This window comes from Typopeltis vanoorti, chromosome 20, assembly GCF_054136105.1.
Source record: "Typopeltis vanoorti isolate ZY-2024b chromosome 20, IOZ_Tvanoo_1.0, whole genome shotgun sequence".
In the NCBI taxonomy this organism is placed as follows: Eukaryota; Metazoa; Arthropoda; class Arachnida; order Uropygi; family Thelyphonidae; genus Typopeltis; species Typopeltis vanoorti.
The window spans coordinates 66089711-66117146 of NC_143568.1; the positions used below are offsets into that span (position 1 = coordinate 66089711).

A 27436-nucleotide genomic window follows, 5' to 3' on the forward strand; every position below is an offset into this window, starting at 1 on the left:
TGGCTAGCATAAGTCCCATGTTGGGTCTCTAGAGCAAGATTTCGGAACTGATTAAAATCACTTCATCCAACAAGAAAGCTGAATTTTTCACTTAGTTTTAGCTTTCTTTGTAAATTGCATATTATAGGTTTTCCTACATGTTTCCACAGTCTAAATGGTTCTCTTAAACTATCTTTCTCTTCATTAAGTTTTTTTTTCTGAAGTAACTAGAATGTGTCATTTTATGACAATTTCATCGCAATATACTTAATTAACCAACCCTGAATCATATCAACCTCTGCAATCTCATCTAAATTATTGTTTCAACTGTGATAAAATAAGTTATTTTGGATATCAGAAATACTCTACAATATCATAAACCATATGTGGGATCCATGTGGGATCCCACATGGCATAAAATCGGACCATGCTTGAGGAGTGTACAACTGTTGAAGAGTCATGTGTGGGCTAAAGGACTTCCTTCAAATGACATTCATAAAGAGAGGAATCCTATTTATGCAATAAGTGTTTGTCAGATGCATCAATTTCACAGGGATACTCAATACCTCACAATTAGGAAGTATTGAGTGTCCCTGTGAAAATGAAAATGAAAGAGTGATCTGGTCACCCTGTTGAGATTGTAACAGAAGCCACTGTGAGATGGGAGGGAGGGAGGGAGAGAAAGAGAAAGATTATCTGAAATTGCAGGCAGATAACGGATTGTAACAGATTGTTACAATCCAGTATCTGCCTTAATTAAATTTTCGAAAAGTGTGTGTGTATGTGGGTGCTCAGAGAAATGAGCCCTCAGAACAAAGAAGTGACCATGGTATGTTCGCTATGCACATCTATAATATCCAACAAATCTGTCAATGGTAATATTGCAAGTTCAGACTTACACCTGACAAAGCCAAATTATTACTCAAAACTAAATTATCACTTAGAAATATCCTGATTAAATTAATAACTTTTATAGAATGATGAAATAAAAACATCATAATAATTAATGGAAGTGGACAATGAAAATACAACAGTGATGATGAACAAAGATGATATGTGAGAAGAATGAACATCCTACTAGAAGATTCTAACACTTATGCAGCTTTAGACTGAGATCCCACATATAAAACTAATGACTTAATCAAAAAGCTACTTAAATGGCTAGAAGAATTTACAAAAATCTCCAAAATCAAAACATCCTTAGTCCCAAGAATTTATGCAGCACCAAAAATCTACAAAATATATTCTGTTATGTCCCATTATAGATGGGAGAGACATAGCTCCACACATAGGAAAGAGAGAATCATATGTGAAGAATAGCTTACATTTTACTGAAAGGGTACAGGATTTAAATATAGAATCTTCAGACATCTTAGTTATTTTAGATGTTGTCAGTCTGTTCATCAACATCCCTGGGGAAGACAAAGCAGATTCTCTTCAAAAATGTTTTCCACAGTCACACTATTCAAACACATGGATAAAACTTTTTTTTTTTTTTTCACATTTCAGGATAAATAATGAGAACAAACAAGGGACTTCCCCAGTTTATCCTGGGGTTTTTCCTCCCGCAAAGCAGGCAAACCATCCCCGTGAACACATGCTTCGAAAGACATGGGATACCACCGAGAATAAGGAGCAACCAACCTATTCCATGGGATTATTGGTTACAGAAGCTTATGTGGTAAAATGTGTAAGCCATGCATGAAAGCGTAACATAAGAAAAGTTGCTTATGTAATAACAGCACTTGGAAGTGTTTTTTGTTGTTGTTTTGTTTCCTCTGAAATAATAGGATGTTTATATATATTTTAAAATGATCTCATATTCTTGCACTCAATAGATTTTGAGAACTGTCAATAAATCATGTGTATATGAAGTACAACAAGATAATAAACATATTTTAATGTACATAATCTTGAAACACATTTTAACAGTACATTTTTATTTTTGGTATTGAGTGCCTCTCTATTTAATGTCCAGCAGTAATTTGGTGATATATACCGATTCCATTTCTTGAAAACATTTTTTCATGGTGGAAATATCTTACTGGAAATGTTTTAAAATTTTATTCATCACTTATATTTCCAGATGAGAATGAAGAAAGCACATTTTCAGTCACATGCTGCAAGTGACATTTGAATAACTTATAGATTTTCATTAAGAATTGCATAATGAGGAGCTGCAGCCTTTTTTTTTTTTTGTTGCCTAAAAAGTATGTCTAAATCCAAAGTCCAGTATTCAAAGCACTTCACATTTATCATATCAGTTATATTATTTATGGACCAATTTTGTAACTATGATCCACAAAAGATTACAAATCTAATCTATAGTATATAATGCCATTGGTGGACTAAGGTTCTACATGCTGAACAAACATTTTTTGACACACCACTTTAGGCTTCCATTACCTAAGACACCATTCCAGTTATTGGAAATATTATACTACCAACTGGAGAGTAGGTTATCATGCCCAATAAGCCAGCCTGGTTTTTGCAATCAGTTCATTTCCAGACTACCTGATGCCTGTTAATAATAGGAGTGCGAGTTTGGTAGCATACTCACAGAGTAAGCAACATTTTTTTTTTTTCTTTCAAAAATGCATAATAGCCAACTTATGGCCTTAAAATCCTTAAATACAAGATCCTTACAAAAATCCTTCAAAAAATACAAAAACAGGCTATACATGTTTCTTGTATTTTTCTCAATGAAAGTTTCTATTCTGATCACTTTCTGTTTCTTTTTATCTTATCTCAATCAATACTACCATGAAAAAGCTCCAACTAAATGTGAAAGACAGTAAATACTTGTATTCTTCTTCAAGTAAATTTAATCTCATAGTCTACATTCTAAACGTTTTGTAGAGAATTGAGAAAACAATCTTGAAAATAATCAAATTCAGCTCAGTGAAGTTTTAAATGGGAATATGATCCATAAAAGTCTGTAACCTTATATCATACTAGTAGCAAAACCTGATAATGCCTTTAATTCCACAGAGGGAGTAGCAAAGGCCATCTAGCCCTAACCAACTCTGGAAAATTGGAGGGGGAGGTGACAGACAATCTCCATCCTTAGTCAACCAGAGAGCTGACGAAAGACTTTCAATGATTTTAATTCACACTTCTTGGAGTAGAACGAGTATGACAGACAACTGCTGGCATTAGCACATTTATTTCATTTTATTTAGTAGCAAGATGGACTAAGGGTTAGATAATCAGGACAGCTATCCTGCTCTAGACCAAAAATGAGACTTTTAAAGTAACTTGAGCCCTTCAATAAGCAGGATGATAGATTTACAGAAGGAAATGAAATTCACTTACCAACTAAATAAGATTCAAATTTCTAAAAATTAGAATCTGATTTCTCTCTCTCTTTTTTTTTTTAATATTTATCTCTTCAATCTATCAGCTGTCAAAATGTTTTGGTAAAGAAAGTTGAACCTATATAACCAAAAGTAGCAATACACAGTATGACTATTCATTTTTCCTCCAAATTATTGCAAATAAAAATGGTGCCTCTGTATCTCATTTAAAATGCACTCATCACTTAACCTACCCATATATTTTTATAGTAACAGACATGCAGATGTTAGAAATATAATTTTTATCTTGGCTGCTTATTTTATTTTCTGCAAAAAATTTCTACATTTACTGCAGAAAAATGCAATGCCAAATTTCATGAACAAACCAAATTTGTTGATGAAATTTGTATGTAATCACTAAAATCAAGTTAAGGACAAGAACAATCATGCTTGCTTTAAAAGGCTGCTTTGTTTTCTAAATATGTCGTGAATAACATTAAAAATATTTCTGCAATAATGAGATGAATTAATAAAGTCATTTCCATGTTTTAAGCATAAGTGTTTAACAGCCAGCTTGTAATCTATGCCCACTGTCCCAGTTTTAAACTATTCTTGCCATTAAGATGAGCTACCAGAAGGAACCTTACTGAGTTTGACACGAGATTTCACTGTTTAAGATGACTCCATACAAAGAGATTTTGTGAAATATGTTCTGAAGATTAATTATTTATTATTATCATTCGTGACACCTCCAGAGTCCGAAGACTCATCGTGGGAGGACACCTATTGCACAACTCTCCGTCTCCATTACACCGATCCTCTACTACCAATCATCTACATCAGAGCCATCTACAGCCCACCACCACCATCACAGCTAGTAATTTTTGTCTGTAAACGGTATGTTCTGAAGGGCCGATTTGTCTGTATGTGGGATGAAAAACCCAGGTTTCCAGGAGAAAAAACCCTGCTACCTCCATATGAGATCGGCTAACTCACCTTCGATTGAAAAAGCCCATATAAAGATTGCTCCCGTCATGACGAGAATCGAATTCAGGCCTTTTCCAATTGAATGGCACAACGTACTGTCGTTCTTCCAATTGTGCTACAGAGGCGCTTAAATGATGTTGTTTATTTCTTTACTCAGAAATTTGAAAAACAGGCTTTTCATATAGGCAAACCACTAAAAAATAAAAAAATCACAGGTGAGTTTGAAGAATTCTTCTGGTAATAAATGCAAACATTAGACATTCAAAATACTTGCTGTAAATTTTGATATTCATCTTATTCACCTCCATAAAAAGTCAATAAGTAAAATACTCTAATAATTTTTTTCAAATGAACAAAGACTGATCACACACATTACAAAGCACATCAAAAAATCTTGTAATTAGTGAGAATAGCATGCCTAATGAAAGACTGAATTATACAGGAAATTACATGAGAAAGAAAAAATGTGATGATTAATAAATAAAATATAAATAACTATTCCATTTAAAAGCACTAAGCTGACACAAGTGAATGAAATGAACAACATAAATCCCAGTTTCAAACTATCCAAATTTAAGATAGGATACCAGATAAATAACTTAAAGTGTGTGTATGAGAGAGAGAGAAAGTAACTACAATGATACTGTGAACAACTTTTCTACCAAACTGACAAAGTAAAACCTTCCATTTGAGAAGAAATTAAAGGCTTTTATTTTGTTGTTGTTGTCTGTTAGATAAGAGGAAGAATGTGGGAGGGAGGGGTGGGAGGTACAATGTATGATCCTCAACACCTGTACACTGTGCACTAATTATCTTCCCATTTTCATCCCTAAATAAAAGTTGCATTCGTGCAGAATATTAACTAGTGATATGTTACGAATGCTCTCAATACAATAACAATTAACTGATTTCTAACAGTTCACTTCCTATTTTTCTGAAGTTTATGTCTCCCCCCCCCCCAAAAAAAAAAAAATTAATAATAAACTAAAGAAATTCCTCACATATAAAATGGTGTTTTGTTTTGGTATGTTTGAGAGGTAATGAAAGTTATTTGTGCATCATCGTATGTTTTTTTTTTTTTTTTTTTTTTTTTTTTTTTTTTAACCTTCTTATTCTCACTTTAAATCAGGAAGAAGTGCAAGATAAAGACAATTTTCCTGCAGGAAGTTAAAGGGATCAAAAACTTAATACCATTATACAGTAATGGCTTCAGGTGATGATTACTAAGACATGGGTTCAGTGATTCTACAGTAACTAAACGAATTTCTCATCATTAGGAGACCAAAAGGCCTAGTCTCAAGTTAAAGAACATTTTCATTATAATTTTACATTTATTAATTGAAGATATCTTATTAATGTGCTAACAATGATAAGAAATACAAATTTCAAAATGTTTAAATCAGAAGGATAGCATATGATGGAACATGTTATGCATGGGTTTCTATCTATTCCACTTACTTAGTATAAGCAGAATAGATAGTTTAGCAAATTATAACCACTTTCATTTTGGTTTCAGAACTATAAATTCAAATTAATGGGAAAAGGCTATGGGAAATTTGTGGAATAGCAGATGAGTAAGTGAAGCAGTATGAACCAGAGTGACTAAGAAAAAAGTAATTCATGTCCAGAACTTTTCATATTTCCCCCCCTTTCCATGATGGAAAAGGCCTAAGTTCAATTCTCATCATGACGAGAGGAATATTTATATGGTTTTTCATTTGAAGGCAAGTAGCTAATCTCATAAGGAGGTAGCAGGGTTTCTTTTCCTGGAAACTCTGATTTTTCATCCTGCATACAGACAAATCGGAACACACGCAATTTACACACAAAAAATATTAGTAGTGATGGGCAGTAGATGCATTGGTGTAGTGGTGGTTCACTGTAGTTGGTGGATTAAGTGGTAGAAACAGAGAGTTGTAGAATTGACGCTCTCCCTCGGTGAGTCTTTGAACTCCTTGGAGGTGTTACATAATAATTCTCATATATCCTTTGGAGGTCCATAAGTCAAGACTACCTAGGACAGTATCTAGGAATTCTGCTCAAAGTATTGCACACACACACTAGAAAAATTGTTTATACATTTCACATAAAGGTTTAAAAAAAACTGAAGATATATAACTGTTCTGAACAAAATTATCAGTACTCTATATCATATTTGTCTTTAATCATGGGCAAATAGCACATTTAATGCAATACTCTGACAACTGTCTTATCTTTGAACCTATCACTTTACTTATATCATCTAATTATCCTCATAACATCACTATACCAAACTACTACATAACACCACTCTGCCAAACTACTACACAGCTAAACCTACTATTGCTGTCTAAATATTCATTCACATAAAAATTTGCAATGCCGTTAAGTCAGTTTAGGAATAAAAAAATCTGGTAACAAAATTCTGCAAGTATATGCAATGATGATAAGTACGATAAGAAATGAAAGAAAAAAAAAGGGCAGGAGAGATTTAACTGAAGTAAAAAAAAAAAAAAAAAATATATATATATATATATATATATATATATATATATATATATATATATATCATTCCTTAGGTAAAACCACATCAAATCAATCACTATATCTGAAAACAATGTAACATTAATAGCATGAACCAAACTGTTCCACAAGTCTTCTCCTTAGCACACTAGATCTTTTATATCAGATGATGTAGAAGATAGCTTAACAAGAGCATTATTCTGATTTTTTTTCCTTTAATAGAAAACAAGTACTGTCTTCCATGAGAGAACAGAAGAAGACAACTTCTAATTATAATATGTTGAAATAGTCAGTCTGCAATCTCCAAAAAGGACATAATTATTTAAATAAAACTACAGCTTTGAATGTAATAATGCTAGCATTCAGTACATGAAATGGCAACGTGTGTGTGTGCACGTGTAAGCAACTCTAAAGAATAATGCATCCATGTAAGTTTTGGTTCTCTTTACAAATAACCATAAAATTAAAAATAAATAAAATAAATATGTGTGAGCACACACACATTTTCGGTTCCCAAATCTACAGTATTTTCCTAAAAAAATACCAAGCATGAAATGTTTACTTAAATCATGACAACTAGAGAGCTATTTAGGGATTATATATATATATATATATATATAGCATTTAAGCATGAAAGCTTCGGATGTAACTTCTACCTTTGTGGCAGTTAACACTGTAAGCTACTGTAAATATCCTGTTACTCTTTTAAAGTAAAAAATTTTCATATTGTTCATATAAGACTTCTATATCCTGACCTAGAAATGAGTGGGCTCTGTCAAATTTAGTTTTGTAAAGAGCATTTCATAACTAATATTCCATTCAACTGCAATTTCAATATACACCTTGCTTAAGAGCAACAGTTGCCAAAAATACTAACAACTGGAATCTGAAAATAAAATTCAGGATTCTTTGCATTATCAGCATTTTGATGAAAGAAAGTGACACTGTGGGCCACTCAATTATTATAAATATTACGATAAATTAGTGCAAGCCCAATGCTTTATTAGCATCAACTTACATATCTAATATTAAATTAAACCAAGAAGTAATTTTTGTCTGGTATTTTATGTTAAGTGTGGTTAAAACAAGGTTTTCATATCTGAGACTTAACTTCACGACATATAGCATCATGGCTGACAATCCCGACATTTAAAGAATACACAGATATTTGTATTTTTTTAATCTAAAGCAGTATGACTTAAAAAGAAAAAAGAAAAAAAAAAAAGAAAAGGCACGAATTCTCAAAGTCTTGAAGCGAGGTATTACCAATAGAAGTTGAAAATTCTGAGCAGTTGTGGATAGCAGTTAACATAATTTGCACCATAAGATATGCTTTAAAGAGCGTAATTGCTGTGCATAAACAGGCAGCAATGGTTAATTCGTATCAAAAATTATAAACGATTTGTTTAAGTCATGCATATAGCTGTACTTTTAAGACTAATATAAAACGTGACCATTCCAACATTTATATATCTATCTTTATATAACGTGCACCATCTTTAAAAGAAAATTATTTTTGACTAAAAACTTCATTCCTGGGTTTAATAAACTGAAATGATAACGCCGTTAACAATGGTTTCGAAATATTAACTGCGAGGGTAATAACAAAAAAAATAAAAATAAATAAACGGAAATAACTTCAAATACAGAATCGACATCAAAAACGGGGCAGCAGCAGTAGTTCATACTTTATTAATCTATTGATAAGCTGAAAATGCAATATTTGTTTGTTTGTTTGTTTTTTCATTCTACAGGATAATATTACAAACATAAGCATGTGGCATACCTCTTTAATACAGTTGCGATATGACAATAGGTCTGAAATGGAACTACACAACGATATAGCACTCTTAGACATAATCGGTCTAAAATTTAACTACGGCTTTGTACTTTAAAATTACATTAATATATATATATATATATAGTCTTATAAAACTTACACAACATTATAAATAATAAGATATAAACCTACACAAATTCTAAAACACGTAATATCTAATCTTAACATTATTTCTTATCTAACCCATAAGACTAGTTTTGTTAGCTTCAGCTCAACTGATCATTCAATCATCTCAGTTATGATTTAGTGACATCTGCAGTACAGTACCGCTACACTACCCAAATCAGCAAGCATAAATTTATTATCAGGCTCCATTTCCATTGGCAAAATAAGGTTTATCAAAGAAATGCATGCAGTGTTATTATAACATGTGCTTTAGTTGTAAAAGCTGCACAAAATTCGGGTTAGATCGGCCAGTGTTCAGTATCATCGATAAGCTGCGAGGTCTGCTAGTCGGCACACCATACACGTTATAGCTTCTGCAAACAGAAGTTTAGGATAACAATATAGTGTTCAGACTTCAGAGAGAAAATTAGCATTATAATTGGCTGAAAAGTGTCATACAAACAGTGTATATTGTGCTCGTGTAAATGATGAGGTAGAGTGCAAGCACTTCATCTATTCTCCATATACTATGACATTACTGTTTCTTACCATTTTCGGCTGGGTCACCTTTCTTTGCGGTGGCTGCGTTACCCATGTTCGTAATCCGTGATAACAAGAAAATTCTATCCGAAGACCTCACGAAATGAACTAATTAATTAATGTCAACACATAAAGGAGATAAGTCCGAAGAAAACACATTGGAAATCCTAGTTGTATGAGAATTAAGATACATCAGCAAATCCTCACTACGGAAACGCCAATGTCTGAGTCTAGGATAGCGTATCCTTCCGCATATTCCTCTACACGAAAAGATACCGTAAGGGATACAATAAATGATGAACACTCAGACAACCAATAATCCTTTATGCAACCCATGTTGAATTGCCACTATAATTGTAACAATATGCACTGCTGAGACCTTCTCTTCTCAGTAACGTAAACAAACTGAAAGTTACCGAAGGTACTCTTTAGAGCGCTGTAAGAGAGAGAAACAAAATGGCGAGGAGTTATCTGACCTATTATGGAATACGAAGTGAGCCATAGCGCAGGCGCGAGGGAGGTTTGATCGCTTCGCATAGAAAGCTAACTGATATGAAAGTTGAAATTGAGAATGCAATCTTCTTAATATAATTTTCGAGACACAGTTTTCATTGATGAGTATAACCACGCAACACATAATTCACACTATCATAAACATTTATCGAACAGAGATGCTAATAAACACATTCACAGTTCATCCCAATCGCTGACAAGCGATTCACTAAATGAAAAATGAAATGTTCGTACAAACTACGTGCACAAAGCGTATTCGGTTAAAACAATCATTATTTTAGAAGATATATTTCGGTGATTACACCATATTTTTTTATTATTCAGTTATATAAAACACTGAAATAATAGTTCCCGACAAGTTTCGTAAATCGTAGGATTTACATCTTCAGGGGGTAAATAGTATAACTTAAAGTTTAAACAAGAGAATTAATAAATACAAATCATAACCATCTGGCTATTCATAAAACTCAAATAACAGAATGCAGATATATAACGCTATTGACGTTGAACAATACTGGACGATGTCACGTGTTCTTGTTCATACAGTCCGAGCTCAGATTGAGGTAGATTTTTTATTAGTGCTGACCACACTTGATAGAGAATTAAACCTTTATTTTTATTGCATTGGGTTGGGTTTTTTAGCATATTAGTAGCTTCTTTAAATTTTCTTATATAACTGTTGTTTTCTATGTATGACATCGTCGTTTTATGCCAGAGTACATCGTGTCCAGTGGAAGTAGTATGGAAAGCAAGACCTGTTTTTTTGTTCTCTTTTGTATTCTACATCTTTCTGGTGTTCAGCCATGCGTATTTCTCCAGATCTTCCTGTCTATTCTACGTAGCAAATCCCGCAAGAGCAATGGATTTTGTAGACTCCTGGTTTTTTAAGAGGATGATGAGGTGGTTTTGGTGGCTGTAGGAATCTTGAGATTTTTTCCATAGGAAGGAAGGCTACTTTTATGTTGTGTTTGTTCATTAATTTGGCTAGCTTATCTGTAACATTTTTGATATAAGGAAGCGAGATTAATCCTGTTTTATTGTGTTGTTAGCTGGAGGCATTTCAAGGATTCTCTCGATGGTTTTTGTTTCACATCCATTCTGTTGGAGGATTTGTGTTAAGTATTTTAGTTCTTCATTACATCTTTCTTGTGTGCTGGAGATATTGTATGCTCTGTCTCGAAGAGTTTTAATTAAGCTTATTTTTTGTGAAGGATGGTGGTGTGAGGTTTCATTTAGAAATCTTCCAGTGTTTGTCGGCTTCCTATATACTGAGAAGGAGAGTTTACTTTCTTCATTAACTTCTAACAGAATATCCAGAAAAGGAAGTTTTTTTATTTTTTTTCTTGTTCTAAAGTGAATTTTACGGTGTTGTGCAAATTGTTGAGATAATCTTTGAAATTGATAAGTTCATCTGTTGTTCCACTGAATATGATGAAAATATCGTCCACATAGCGTAGCCATATTTTTGGTTTTTTATGCTAATTCTTAAGAGCATTGTTTTCAAATTTTTCCATAAATAGGTTTACTAATACCGGTGATAATGATGAACCCACGGCCAGTCCTTCTTTTTGTTCCCAGATTCTATCTTTATAGTTGAAAAAAGTATTGTTTATACAATGTTTAAAAAGATTCAAGATGTCCGGAGGGAAGAGGTCTTCTAGGAGATTCAAAATTTCTTGCCTCGGGACTTTTGTAAACAAGCTGATAATGTCGAGACTTGCTAAGATGTCTGTTGGACCAATATGTATATCTTTCACTTTTTCTATGAAATGTTTACTATTTTTTATGAAGGAAGATGATTTTCCTATATGTTGTGAGATCATGTTGGTTAGGTATTTCGCCAAGTTGGAAGTCGGTGAATCTCTTCCATCTACTATTGGTCTTAAAAGTATATCTGTCTTATGGATCTTTGGAACACCATATATTCTTGGTATCAAAGGATGTTTCGATTGTAAGTATTTTTTAAGTTCTTCCGTCCAGAGAGGCACTTTTTTTTATTAGATGATTTTTTTTTGTGTGTGTAGGCCAAGTTGGGTCTCTGTCTATAGGTTTGTAGGTGTTGGTATTTTCACCTATAAAGATAGAATCTGGGAACAAAAAGAAGGACTGGCCGTGGGTTCATCATTATCACCGGTATTAGTAAACCTATTTATGGAAAAATTTGAAAACAATGCTCTTAAGAATTAGCATAAAAAACCAAAAATATGGCTACGCTATGTGGACGATATTTTCATCATATTCAGTGGAACAACAGATGAACTTATCAATTTCAAAGATTATCTCAACAATTTGCACAACACCGTAAAATTCACTTTAGAACAAGAAAAAAATAAAAAAACTTCCTTTTCTGGATATTCTGTTAGAAGTTAATGAAGAAAGTAAACTCTCCTTCTCAGTATATAGGAAGCCGACAAACACTGGAAGATTTCTAAATGAAACCTCACACCACCATCCTTCACAAAAAATAAGCTTAATTAAAACTCTTCGAGACAGAGCATACAATATCTCCAGCACACAAGAAAGATGTAATGAAGAACTAAAATACTTAACACAAATCCTCCAACAGAATGGATGTGAAACAAAAACCATCGAGAGAATCCTTGAAATGCCTCCAGCTAACAACACAATAAAACAGGATTAATCTCGCTTCCTTATATCAAAAATGTTACAGATAAGCTAGCCAAATTAATGAACAAACACAACATAAAAGTAGCCTTCCTTCCTATGGAAAAAATCTCAAGATTCCTACAGCCACCAAAACCACCTCATCATCCTCTTAAAAAACCAGGAGTCTACAAAATCCATTGCTCTTGCGGGATTTGCTACGTAGGACAGACAGGAAGATCTGGAGAAATACGCATGGCTGAACACCAGAAAGATGTAGAATACAAAAGAGAACAAAAAACAGGTCTTGCTTTCCATACTACTTCCACTGGACACGATGTACTCTGGCATAAAACGACGATGTCATACATAGAAAACAACAGTTATATAAGAAAATTTAAAGAAGCTGCTAATATGCTAAAAAACCCAACCCAATGCAATAAAAATCAAGGTTTAATTCTCCATCAAGTGTGGTCAGCACTAATAAAAAATCTACCTCAATCTGAGCTCGGACTGTATGAACAAGAACACGTGACATCGTCCAGTATTGTTCAACGTCAATAACGTTATATATCTGCATTCTGTTATTCGAGTTTTATGAATAGTCAGACGGTTATGATTTGTATTTATTAATTCTCTTGTTTAAACTTTAAGTTATACTATTTACCCCCTGAAGATGTAAATCCTACGATTTACGAAACTTGTCGGGAACTATTATTTCAGTGTTTTATATAACTGAATAATAAAAAAATGTGGTGTAATCACCGAAATATATCTTTTGAACCAATTAGCCACAGAACTCTACGCCTGCAATCGTTATTTTATTATTATGCAAACACCTCCTGGAGTCAAGACTGATCATATACAAGTAAAAAATCTATATCTAATTTTAAAAATTACTTACAAATTTTGCATTAAAGTTATTCGATTAATTTAAAAACTTAAAATTGTCTTTGGTTTCATTTCTGCTTACATGTATGCACTCATTTTTTGTCATTATGATAGAAATGAGACTGCACGGATGCATAATATGAGGAAGTTACAAAGAAATCGAAGAGTTTCTTTTAAAAAATATTAGTTTTGTGCGTTTTTATGTACATTTTTATAAATTAAATTTTATTTATATAAAAAACCACGCAAATGCCTAAGATGCGTATTTTTTGCGCATTTTAGGATGAGTGTTTTTGTAAATATGTTGGAATTATATATACACTGCGTGTTTTAATAATCGTTATCAATTCTCGAGATATGATAGGGGAGATAAAAGAGCGGTTCCAGATCCAGAGATCTCAATTTTTATTTTTTTATTTTTTTTTCTGAAAATGGAGCTTTTTTTATTTTTTTCCCGACACATCAGTAGAAATTTTCGAGCAGCGAAGACCTCTTCTCACCTTTTTCAAGCCCTTCGGCACTGGTATAATTGTATGAAATGATTGAATTGGCAAAGAAAACTTTATCAGGAAAATGAGCGTCTCTGCAGCACAGCTAGAAAAGCCATGCAAACAGGCGTTCTTCAGTTGGAAAAGAAAGGCCTCGGTTGAATTTTCATTCTGACTCAAGCATGGCCGAATTTATGGCCATGCTTAAGCTACAGCTTTGGGCCTCACATCATTACAAGGGTCGCCAAAAAAGCTATTAAACCTAAAATTTACTCAGAGAGGATCTTCTTAAAAGTTATAGCTTAGGGGCAACAGCACCTTAAATTCGGCCGTGGACGAATCTTTATGTGGACCTTTTCAACTGAAGATGAATATCGCTTCCTGCATAACTGAAAATATTACGTGAAAATTAAATTAACTTATTCACACTACGGAATAACGTACATACGGGAAAATTATAATTTATTAACGGCAGAATTTTCAGCCACGTTTCGTAACCATTCTCAATGCATAGAAAAAGAGATAAGGCAAATTAGAATAACAACTGAAAATTAAAGCACAGTGCAAGATATTAATTATCAGGAGGATAACTCCTACAAAAACGGTTAGATTTCACGGAAACAAAAGAATAATTAAAAATATATATACATCTAACACAAAAGTGAGGAGTGTTGTAATCTCCGGAAATTAGAATAGCCTCATAAATTCAATTTTATTAAGGTTGTTCGCAGACGGATATGGGCTTCACAGCTTTCTTTAGAGATGCTTTCTAATAGCAACTTTTGTGTAAGACTTTAGTTTTATTCCAATGAATTCTATGCGAAGTTGATATAGTGTGGCAGACCAAACCTGACATTATTAGACTGATGGAATTGAATATAATCTCAATGTTCTTCCAAGCGAATCTGAGCAGACCGACCAATTTGCCCGTAATAAGAAAGGCCACGAATCCTATAAACTCGAGGATGTGAAAGTGGAGGATATTTATCTTTCAGCGAGTTCAAGAACGAATTTAATTCCCATCAGGTAGGAACGATACTTGAAGGTAAGTCCGGCGAAGTATTATTGCGAGTTTTTCCGACACACTCTTAGCCAATTGAAATTCCAAGAAGAGAATTTGGATGACAGTCATAATTATAAATGAAGAAATTCTCGTATTAGGTAATATATGTAGGCCTGATTGTTGTTTGAAATTAATTAAAAAAAAAATTATAATGTAACATTAATTAATTGTTACATTTTAATTTAACTTGAAATTAATTAAGTTGCAGCTTTTTTCTTTCATTAACCTCATGCTTATTTTGATTCCATTCGACTTCCCTAAGGAGTCAATCATATTGCAATCACCTTGAAAGAAGAGCCAGCAGTACATGCCTTATTAAATCTGAGGCTGTGCGACATTAAACTTTTTCTCAAGCATCCATTTAGTTTCGACGCACGCAAGTTACCATCTTAAATCCTTTTCGATAAAGCGCCTCTTCTTTTTAAAAAATAATTCGAATCCCATCGGTGACGCGAAGAAACTTTATAAGGCCTTTTCACAACTGAAGGAGAGTGTTTCGTCCCGAAACTCAAATTTTTCATCCCGAAAAAAAAAAAAAAAAGAAAGAAGAAGAAGAAAACATTTAATTAACAGGCATAAGATATGGCCCAGTTACATAGTAACTAAAAACAGACCCCCCCCCCGTTCATCCGTAACTAAAACCACTACAAATATTACTGTATTTAGATGAGAAGGATACCAAAGTATAAACCTAGTCATACAAAGAGATCTATAAAGTGGACTGGGCATTCTGCACTTTAAAATGCAGTGAAATCAAATTCATTAAAAAAAAAAAAAAAAAATTATTATGAAAACCTTGTGCAGAATCTTTGACAACAATATCGTACAGGTGGAAAGAACTGGGTTTCAATTTTATGAAAGATGCATTTAATTTCATTGCTAGCTTAAAAGAATTAAACGCAACCAAATTTCACATTATCTGACCGAAAATTTTTACAGAGGATGAACAAACAATTTCATTCTTTTGTTACGATTTATGATTCTGATATCAGCTTTGCTTTTCAAATTTTAGTACTTCACTTCGTGAAATGATAGGATTCGGTATTAGTGATATTTCATGCCAATTTGATCAAATATATATATATATATATATATATATATTCCGGAGAAAGCAGCACTGATTCAATATATGAACGACACTCTGGGGTATCCAGATGTATAAAGTTGTAATCACACTGTATGCTGTGTATGTGCTATTGTCACTGTCCAATAAAGGAGCTGGATTTATAAGCCGCGGTCGCACTAAAGTGAAGAACCAGAGCAAGCATACAATAACTGATGAACGCTTGATATTACATCCATGCAATTAGCCATTTGCTTTCTCAACTAATATCTAAAGTGGATTTGGAGTGCATTTTGCTATGGTCGTATCATTTTTTGTTGCACAAAGGACAGATTACAATCTTCATACCTTTACGAGACATCGTAAAGGTATGAACGGTAAGCAACATTGCAGACTAATTTTTCCTGGTTGAGGGATGTGGGGGAGATGGATAATTTCAAATCTTCGAAAGAAGAATGTTTCTCTGATCCAGAAAGCACTAGTTATGTACGGTGGAAGATCAAAATTAGATCAAGGTTCTTGGCGTATGTTGTTTCGGGTATACCAGAATTTAAGAGGATGCTTAAGGGTGCACATTCGTCAATGTCATTTAATGTCCCAATGATATGAAGGAAGCACAGGCCATGCTACTTCTGTTTAACAAACCTCTCCAGCTTTTTTTTTTCTTTTTTTTGGAAAAGCTGAAACGTAATAAAATACTTAAATTTTTCACCAATCGTGAGACTTGTATCATACTGTACGTGAGATCCTATTCCATTGACAGTTACCAATCCTCTGAAATATGGAATGTGAACAGGAAGACTACAAATGAGCCTAACTGAGGTCCATTTGTAGTCCATTAAAGTGCAGTATCTTGTAGAACTCCATTACGCTTGCTGATTTTTTGTTGGTGGTTAATCTAATACATCTCTGATGCTATCCGTGTAAACCTCAAGAAAGACATTTTAATCTGTAAATAAATTCGTATATATACGAGCTATAAGTTGATATGAAACGAAACTATTATGCCAACGAGCAATTTAGATTACTGAAAAAAGTAGCGAATTATAGAAAGCAAATCGCATTAAGAAATCAATGAAAAGCTCAATTAAATTAAGATGTACCTGCTATGTTACATTTTATTTTTTCCCTGCAAACACTTAAGTGTAGAAATTATAACACAGTAATTTAAGTTGTGTAGAATCGTCCTCATCCACGTAAACTGGATTGAGGATACTATAAACAGAGCTTTCCGGCCCAGTCTGTTTGCAGTCAAATTATTTAGATTTCTGCAGTAATTTCAGTTATGTTCTTTTTTCTGCCAATTTCATTCTTAGCTTTACAGGAGGAATCCTTCCTCCTGTTTTGAAAAGGAGAAAGGATTCTTCCTTTTCATATCATAGCATTCAAAAATTTTTTTGCGATTCTTGCTATTCTTGGAATATGGTAGTTTAATTATTTATTGATCTCCTGTCTGTTTACATCGAAATATAAACTTGAGACCACAGTGTTTTAGCCATTTTCCTCAAACACTTATTTTGAGAGTCTGTTAATCTTTATTTTTCCCTTCTGTTCGACAACCTAAGTTTCTGAACCACAAGGAAGTGTGAAGAATATCGCTGAGCTACACATTGATTTCAAGTTCTTTAAAGAGAGATACGTATTTTGTCAAATATCTGTGTATTGGGTAATGCAGACCACATAGATTTATTCTGAGGGGGTCTGCTATCCTTCATAATGTAACCTGTCTGTGATTAAGGTACAAAAACAATTACATTTTTAACCTTTCTAAATTCATTCCCTTCAATTTCCACAAGATGGAAGATCATTTTTTTTGAAGTCTCTTAAGAATAGTTCAGAATGAACTCCATTTTTAAGTTGTTTTTAACTTCTCCAATGTAAAACAGCATAAATTGATTAATACAGACATTTTATACTTCACCCACAATATATGAAAGACCATAATGCACCAGAAGTACAAGTGGATTCAACGATAAGTACACCAGGGAGAAAACCGACGTGTTTCATAAACGCCGATTGTAGTTTGAGACATGAACACTGCTTTAACGGATTAAGCAAGATTTAACATAAAAATAAATAATGGTTAACAACTATGATAATAACTGGAGAGATTGGTGAGAAGTAGGATACAGAAATTGGTTGATAACAGCAGTATTCTCTGTGGTTATCAGGATGGGTTTGTTAAGAAGAGATCATGTTTCACTAACTTATGTACTATAACAAGATGACAAATACCTTGGACAACGGAGACACATATACAGTGGTGTACTTGGATTTTGCAAAGGCTTTTGATAGACTGCCACATGACAAGCTCTTAAATAAATTGAAACAGATAGGATTGAATAACAGACTTCTGTGTTGGATCAGTGACTGGCTGTCGGATAGTTATCAGAAAGTTGTATATCGGGTGCAGTATCTCAAAAGAGAAAGGTCACCAGTGGTGTGTCTCAGGGGCCCGTTTTGGGATCGTTGTTGTTCAATTTGTATGTTAATGATATTGGGTTGGGTTTATCTAGTAATATCCAGCTGTTTGCGGATGATGCAAAAGTGGGGAAAGCAATGCACAGTCAGGCTGATGTTAATGCCCTACAAAAGGACTTGAACAGATTGCATGAATGGGCAGGTATGTGGAACTGTCAGTTCAATGGGATGCAAAATATACACTTGGTGGGAAAACTTTAACAGAAGTAGAGAGATGAGAGATCGAGGATGGTGGACAAGGACCTGAAATTCAAGGGCCACATTACACACGTTGTGAAGATATCACATCGAATAATGGCAATGACGCGGAGAACCCTGACATGCAGAAATAGAGAGGTTATGATTCATTGTATAAGGCCTTGATCAGGTCTCATATGGATTATTGTGCACAGATTTGGTCGCCGGGTTTTCATAGTGACAAGGATATGTTGGAAAGGGTACAGAGAAGATTCACAAAAGTAGTCAGTGGTCTTTGGAATGTGGAGTACGAGGACAGATTGAAAGAAAGTAAGTTGCAGAGCCTCGAGAATAGGAGAAAGAGGGGAGGGATATGATTGAGATATAAGCTGGTCATGGGTTGTTATCAGGTAGACATGGAAGAGATTTTTCATAGAATGGGAGAGGGGAGTAGAACAAAAGGCCATTGCTGGAAACTGTATAAGGAGAGTGTGAGCAAAGGAGTAAGAAGCAGGTTCTTTGCACGGTGGGTGGTTGGTGAGTGGAATGCATTGCTCGAGTGTGTTGTGGATGTGGACACATTGAATCCGTTTAAGACACGTTTGGATGAACATTGTATGCAATAGTGAGTACCTCCTACGATGAGTCTCTGACTCCATGGAGGTCAAATGTTAATAATAATAATATCCCCTCATCCTGGAAATTAAAAAGAGGACTACACAATATTGTGAAGTCCTGATAAACAAATTGAACCTGAAAGATACTTAAAGATTAGTCCACAAAGCTGTTAATATTTTAAAAATTCACTCTGAAAACTAGTATCGGAATCACTGATTTTAGAGTGAAACATATGTAATATCTGTCATTATACAGTCCATACTGCTAACATATATACACATACTACAAGAGAGCAATATACATATTGTCAATGGTACTTGCAAGAGAGATACTATTTTATGACATCCTTTCAAAGGCGAGCGTCTGTAGTTCAAATGGTATCGCCAATGTCCTTTGTTTTGAAACACCTGGTTTCGAATACTGTCTATAAAGCAAAAGTTCTTTGCGTCATAGACGGTATTCGTATTGTAAATTTCTTTAAAAAAAAAAAAAAAAAAACTCAATTGCTCTGACCGTAAATCCAAACAAGCACCTTTCAGTGTCATATCTGGTCATGATACTGGGGAAAAGACAGAAATCACTCAACTAGTCAGCATTAACTACAGAAATCAGCAGTTCACCCTGAACTCTTTCCTGATATGAACAAATATGGTTGTCGGATGCCTGGAAATGCCCTATCTCAAAGGTATCATCCCAACTGCGACGTTTGTGGAGAATGCATAATAATTATAGTTTCTCCATTTGTTTTAGTTCCTGGAAAGATGGACGCCAGTAGGTACGAAATCCCTTATACAGAGTGAATAATACAGTCCCACAGAGAAGGAAGGATTCGTTATCCAGAATGCAACACTTCTGAATAATACAATCCCTCTAGTGTAGCTATTTTACACAACAAACAAACCAATTTCTCTTTCAACACAACGTATCCCATCATAGAGCAGAAGCTATTGTGACAGATTTGAGGAAAATGTGGAAAAAGTTTAGTGGCCTGAAGCGTCACGATCGCAATTCAATAAACCGCCTCATGGGCAAACTGGAATATCTATGAAGTTAAATCATTGCATCCAACAGGAGTAAATGACCTAGGTTCTACAATGTGTCAATGTTGAAGGAAACATTATCCAAAGTACTTGATTCATATTATCACAAAGAATATACCTAGAAAAATGAAAAGTGTGATCATGACCTAAAAAAGGAACACGTGCTATTAAAGTACAGATTTCTCTGATATATATGACTATCCCCTAACTTATTTGGATAGGCTTATTCCTTCCTATCGGGCACTAAGCTTTCCTCCTGAAACATATACAATCACTGTTGTAACTTTTAATTTTGTATATTTATTCAACTTACTTGCCACCATCTCTACACCAAAGGTGACTAAGAAATATGGCTGAAAATCTATTATAATATGGAACATTTTAACAGTTTTATTATTTTATCTTGTTTCTATGTGACATATCCATTCGTTTTAAAATGTTGTATATGCAACAGATTACTTTAGATGCAATGCTTCTTTGGGATTATTTCAAGATGGAGAGTAGCAGCATTCGCAAACTTCAACGTTCCATTTTTATTTAAATTAACAAGATTCCATCCAAGATCACGATCTTACAAAAAAAGACTGATTCATAGGGGGATTGGGAATGGCGTAACTGCATTTCTAGAAAATCCCCTAACGACCACAAGAACAGCAATTTTCACTTCTTGTATATGGCGCACATCACCTGGTTGGAAAGAACCTAGGCCTGAAACTTGTTAGAGAAGTCAGAAACTTCCAGACCTTTGAACTGATACGCTTAGCCAGTTTAAGAGGGACATTTTTCTCAAAAAGAAACAAAGTATGTCTTTTGCGAAACTCAGATTTTAAAAGAAATGAACATAAATCAAAAGCCGTTTTGTGACTGAAGAGTTCTGACAGGAGCGGTCACTTATCACCTGGAGAAGGCTCATTCGAATAACTGAAAAAACATGTTAAATCAAGGACATATGAAAACATTATGGAACAATCATGGCTTGAAATGAAAAATATTATATAGATATAATCGACGAAAAGCCATTCATTACCTTACCCACTTGCTTTCCATTCTTCGCGGTCTTAAAACAATTTCGAATAGTTAAAGTGTACTTTAACTATTCGAAATTGTTTTAAGTCTCACCTTAATCGGCTTGTCTAGCTCAAGGTTTCATGTTATTTGTTAGTATTACTTTTTTTCATATTTCACATTTACTACATTTTGGCTTAGAGCCTTTATAGCCGTTTAATAATTACACTAAATTCTATAAGATTCAGTATCTCGGAGGCTTGCAGAATTTAGTTACACAGTACCATATTTGCAAGTTAAGTGGCGCGATGTGATAGCCTTTGAATTTTTTTACAAATCCATTTATCTCAATAAGAGTTCTGTAATGTCTCCAATCAGTTCAACTTTCTCTGTGTATGTAGTAATAGTGCCTCGGTGAGACAGCTGGAAGAATCACAGAATAAGTTCTTTCTTTATACAGGCTTTTCTCGCTTGAAGGCAAGTTAGTCGGTCTTGAATGAAAGTAGTAGGGATTTGTCTCCAGGAAACTCGGGTTTTAGTTTCCACAAAACATGCAAGCCAGCTGTTAACTGAGAACACACGTAGTCAGTTGTACAGTGTGTGTGTGTGTGCGCGCGCGCGCGTGTTGTGTAGCAGTAATAGCGGTGAAGTGTGGCATGCTGATCTGAATCTAGAAATTCCATGGAGATATCTGTAATAAAAGATTCAAAATCGCCCATTTTCAAATGAAAGCCCCAACCAGGGGATAAAGTCAAATGCACCTTATTGTGATCTTTTTCCTTTCCCTTCTCATCCGTCCCTTAGGACGGTAGCGTCCCTTAATGAGGGGTTTACGATGAATTAATGCGGCCGGCTCGTCACTCTGCTGCATCCCCCTAAGGGCAAGTATTCATGATTGTAGATCCGTGTGTGTGTTTTCACGGGACCGGTTGCCTGTTCTGAAGGACGAAAAAACTGTGTGAAAATAACCTCACCTCCGTATGAGACCGGCTAACTCACCTTTAGTCGAAAGAGACCAGATAAAGGTTCCTCACATTACGGAGAGGAATAGAACCCAGGTGTCTCTGGAAAGTCATGGGTCTTCGTGTATACCTATGATTCAGGTATAGACGAAGGAAAATATAGATATCTATATCTTGCTGAGCTACATAGGCTCAGGATTATTTACCATTTATTATTATTTTTTTATCTGAACTACGTTAAGACCAGAATTAATAAGTAGACTATACAGTTATATTATACTTATAAAACACTATTTTACAACTAATATTAAGTTTAGCTCTAAATATGGAATTTAGCTAAAGTATGTTGGATTTACATTTGAAAATCCAAGTATTATTAAGGAAACTTTCTTTCTGTAAATATATTAACTATGAAGTTCGTTTATGAATTGAATACCATAATAGGGCTTTAATTAACTTACAGTTAAAACATATGTGAGAACGTTGCCAATTATAACAAAATCATATGCACTATAATTATTGCAACGTAACAGAAATGCTTTATATATGATGTAACAGCAGCACGTAACAGTGTAACACTCTCTTAAACATATTTGTTCACAAAAATCAATAAATAGTACAAAATTACTATGTTCATTCATTCAGATCATGATAACTTTATCACAGTTTTATCAGATATGTTCTCTACAAGAGCAGACTAAGATCAATAATGCGTGGTTCCATATTATTTGTTAGATATTACTACTACATTGGAATTGAATTACACAAAACAAGAAAAAAAAAATCATAAATTCGATAATTACAAATTAAAATTTGTAAATGATTATCTGGTTTACAATCTGAGCAGCAATTACTATGACTGCAAATCTTTGTCAATACTTTATACACATGCAGCGACTCTTTCATGAAAGATATAACTTGTACCGTTTCAAATATTTATTACTGGAAGCAGTAACAAAAGAAAAGCTAATCTCAGTTCAAAATCTATTACGGAAGGTCAAGGTTTTGAAATGATACCGTAAAAGACACAGGAACTAGGAGTTAAATCTCTTCCCCTTATATACACTTCTTCGATGCGTTAATCCGAAGTGCTATTGATTACATGAGCAGAATGTTTGTTCAGGAAAGGTCATATAAATTTTTTTACTTCCCGACATTTTACCGTAACACTTCTGGTTAGAGAGATAATCACACTTAATGTATATTTACTCACTGCTGATACAGTGAATGAAAAAAAAAAAAAATTAACATTTTTGGATATCAGGTAAAGAAGTTGGCGAAAATTGTTCAGCTTGAATATTTACAAAATTTGGCTCAAATAGATTTCAATAGCTGCATGTACAGTTACATCGGTGAGTTGACATATAATCAGGAGACATGCTGTTCACAAATCCGAAGGAAGCACACGCTAGCATCCACTAGAAATCATCACCAATGAACTCTTGATAAGTCGGCATTCTTCAAAAATATTTCGACGGCTTGAAATAATTTTTAAATATTTCGCCGCCAAAAATGCCACATTTTTAATGTGTCTGCCTAGAAAATTAATTCGAAAGAAGTGAAATACAGTGGACATGAATTTCCTAAAGACGGTTCGAGAATGGAATACTTTTCAATGCGTCAAGGAGAAATGAAGCGTTTTATAATTTCACAGCTAAAGGATTAATTTCCACTGATATATTTTGCCCACACACAAGAGGTCGCAGGACCTACAGTGCAGAAGTCTTATGATATGGATTGACCGTGAATTGACATTTCTTAAATGTTACAATCTTACTGAATGGAACAAATACTAAATCACAAAAATTAAGGATATTAATTTATTGATTCTAATAAGTTTCTCACACTTGCAAAACCACAGTAGATTTGATTATACAGGCTACAGATAAGCGAATGAAAAACTCAACATAAGTTCTTCCACGACTTCGCGGCACAGGAACTCAGAAATGAAGACAAAAATCAATAACGTTTCAATAGCTGATTTTTTTAAAAGCAAGTTCCATACTAAGCATCAAAATATACGCTTTCGATTCAATAAGCAGCTTGCCTGGGTGCAATATTTTTCTGAAATGAGATTCGTTAAATCTAAAGATTAGAATAAGGGATTCGAATTGCGAAACCACTAAAATATTTCGCGTATTTCTCAATCGTCATTGCAGCAAGCTGCAGAGGTCATTGTCAGGATTTAATAAAAATTGATTCAAATTTTTACAAATAAGAGGGTTTTTTTTTTTTTTTTGTCATTTACGATCTTTATTCTGTTTTGGACTAATGTGTTTCAAATATGAAGATGCTAGTTATCCAACGAAATGTTCTGTAATAGTCCCCGAGTAGCATAACTCGAAATTACACTCACGGTTTCGCTTTGGATGAAACTTGATGTGCTGATACAGGATACTCGTCCCCACAGTGGGCTTATTAAGTTCAACTGATTTGGAACTGTTATCATACCTAAAATAGTCCCAAGTCAACTTTTATGTGGATTATAGTTCATCTGGATTCAATTTGTAGGGAATCAGCATGAACTGTACTAAATAGGATTTCATGGAACTACTTCAGAAAATTACTGGAATAATATCAAATCGAAACTTTTCGTTGAAATTCAACAAAAATGTATTTAATTATTCCTATTTTGAATAGTTCGTTTATTTCACAAATTATTTTCAGAATGTAGTCATCATAAAATTTGATTTTTTTTTTCTCAAAAAGTTCATAAAATTTGCGAAGAAAAAAATAAATAAAACTGTATGATATAAAGCTAACGAAACATGAAACTTCATATACCAAGAGAGCAAGTTGTGGTTCTCAAACTGAAATGCAACATTACTTTTCATTAGATCAACCTAAAAATCATCAGTTTACTGTAACAAATTTCTTAATTTTAAGTCATTTGCACATAATTTTAAAAGTGCACATTTCAATCTGCACATATAAGACTAATAATTTTATTAATTGGCTTCATATTTATTTATATATATATGAATCCAAGATGTTTTTTATCCACAAATCTGCAAATTTATTTGCAATCCTTCAAAATGCACACACTTTAAAAAATGAATTTTGTTCTGAATTAACAAATACATTCAGAGATTTATTTATTTATTCGTATGGAGTTTCCTCCCTTTTTCTCCCACGTCCCTATTGGGGCGAGTTGAGCCCCCTCATGGGGGGAGTTAGGTATTTATGGCTGTAGATATCCGTGTGTTCACGGAGCCGGTTTGCCTGCTTGCGGGATGAAAAACGCCGAATGAACTGGTGGAAAAACCCTGCTGTCCACGCCCAAGACCGGCTAACTTGGTTATGGCTGAGGAAGATCCTCAAATTCCTCACGTCTTCGACGGGAATCGAACCTGGGACACTCCATCCCCAGTCATATGGCTGCGAAGCGCAAAGCCACTATGCTTACCGCGCGGACATTCAGAGATTACATCTCATGGTCATTTTCTTTGATTAGAAACGCATACGCTAATTAAAAATAAAAACTAGCGGCATATATTTAAATTTTTTTTTACTGTTTTTTCAATAATATTCAGTTTGTCCTTGCCTAAGTGCATTTTCTTTGAATGAGTTTATGAGATGTAACCTAGGAGGTACTGATGAAATTTGAGTAACTAGTCCAATGTGAGTTTTGACTCGCTAAACTGCAACTCTTGTCAGAAATTAGCGAACAGGAAGCATAGATATCATCGGCAACTTATAAAAATGATATCACAGCACGAGTTCGTGGGAAGGGACAAAAGTGATCACGCGATTTTGAAAAATTATATAAAAAAAAAAAAAGGCTAAAGGCTACTACATTCATTCCAAAGGTATCTGTACATCAAATATCATTTAAATTACTGAGATGCTTTCAGTAGTCTCTCCTTGAGATATACATTATATGCTTTTATATTATTTCTAAACACTTAGCAATTATTATCCGACTCAAGCTTTTATTAAATTAAGATTGAAATATCTTTATATCTTTTGTAAGTGATAAGGTCCATCTGTTTCATATTCTGTTCAAGCAAATGCTATGAAATCTGAAGGTGTCCGTTATCTAAATAACGTCGGACTCCATAATTCTGTTTTTTTTTTTTTTTTCAGGGTAGAAGAAAATATCTGATAATACACAGAACAAAATATGACTGAAGGTGAGCAAGTCAACTGAAAATTGTGTGCTTTAAAATCTCTAATGTTTATGTAAGCCTTTATATTAAGCATTTCATTAACATCATATACAATAAAATGAAAAAAAAAAAAAAAGGAGTAAATTCTTATCGTTACACATGCATCAGGTAGAATGTATATAATTGCATGCATACAATAACTCTTCAGAGTAATTACTGATTCTTACCTATTATTTCGCTTATGACAAACCGGCTGGAACTCCATCAGAAACAATATCACTTTGATGATTTTTCAAATTTCAGTATATTTATAAATTTTTCATATTTGTTGAACAAGAGGAGCATGCGTGCGTTTACAAACCAAAGGACCATACAATACATAGTGGTGATGGGTAATATCAGGTAATTGATATAAAAGCCATTACAAGGATGAATGCAGCCATATTCAAGTTAGAACGTGGATCTGGAGGCCACAGTTAACCACTTATAATAGGCACATAAAGGCAATAATAAACAGAGAGAAAAGGACTGTTATTTTTGGGATCGGAAAACTTAGATAGGAAAGAATAGGTTAATCAGCTGGAAAGCTGACACTTTTTAACGTAGGACAGATGATTTAGTATATAACCATGGTTAATTAGGGACCTAACTTTCTCATGCCATTCGCAGTTCATCACTGGGAATGAGAGAAAAGTCTATACTTACTAAATTGGTAACATCGAGCTTTGGCCTCATCATCTAACACAACACCCTTTTCCTCATATAAAATCAAACAGCCTTCATCCTCCTCATCCTCCTCCTCCTCATCATCGTCATCTTCATCATCTTCTTCCTCATCCTCACCTGGAAGAAAATGTTTTCTGTAACAAATTATGTAGAAATGCCATAGGGGTGTGCTATGCGTTATCGGACAATTTTTTTTCTGAAGAAACCGAAAGCCTGATGCCAGCACTGAGGTCTAGGGTTATCACAGCATATTCCATTCGAGATTCGATGCATGAGGAATTTGTTCTAATAGAAAGACAGAGCTATAAGAGAGAGAAGTAAGTATTATGGTTTTATTTACCAAGTGATGTATTATCATACATTTTTTTCTAATTCCAAACAATGTTTGGACATACCCAACAACAGAATTTTCAGATGATTTTTGAAAAATAAAAAAATACGTCCAGT

General features: G+C 33.9%; 1 protein-coding gene across 6 annotated transcripts in view; it reads right to left on the reverse strand.

Annotated features, from left to right (window-relative positions):
• Pka-C1 (Protein kinase, cAMP-dependent, catalytic subunit 1) overlaps nt 1-27436 on the reverse strand; it is a 545341-nt gene that overhangs the window by 311916 nt on the left and 205989 nt on the right. For 5 of the 6 annotated variants that reach the window (XM_090410256.1, XM_090410255.1, XM_090410259.1 and 2 more), the window contains one exon: nt 26969-27106. The exons of the other annotated variant lie outside the window; for it this stretch is intronic. In XM_090410256.1, coding sequence (XP_090266382.1) covers nt 26969-27106 — 138 coding nt within the window. The remainder of the gene's footprint in view (nt 1-26968; nt 27107-27436) is intronic. 6 annotated transcript variants of the gene reach the window in all.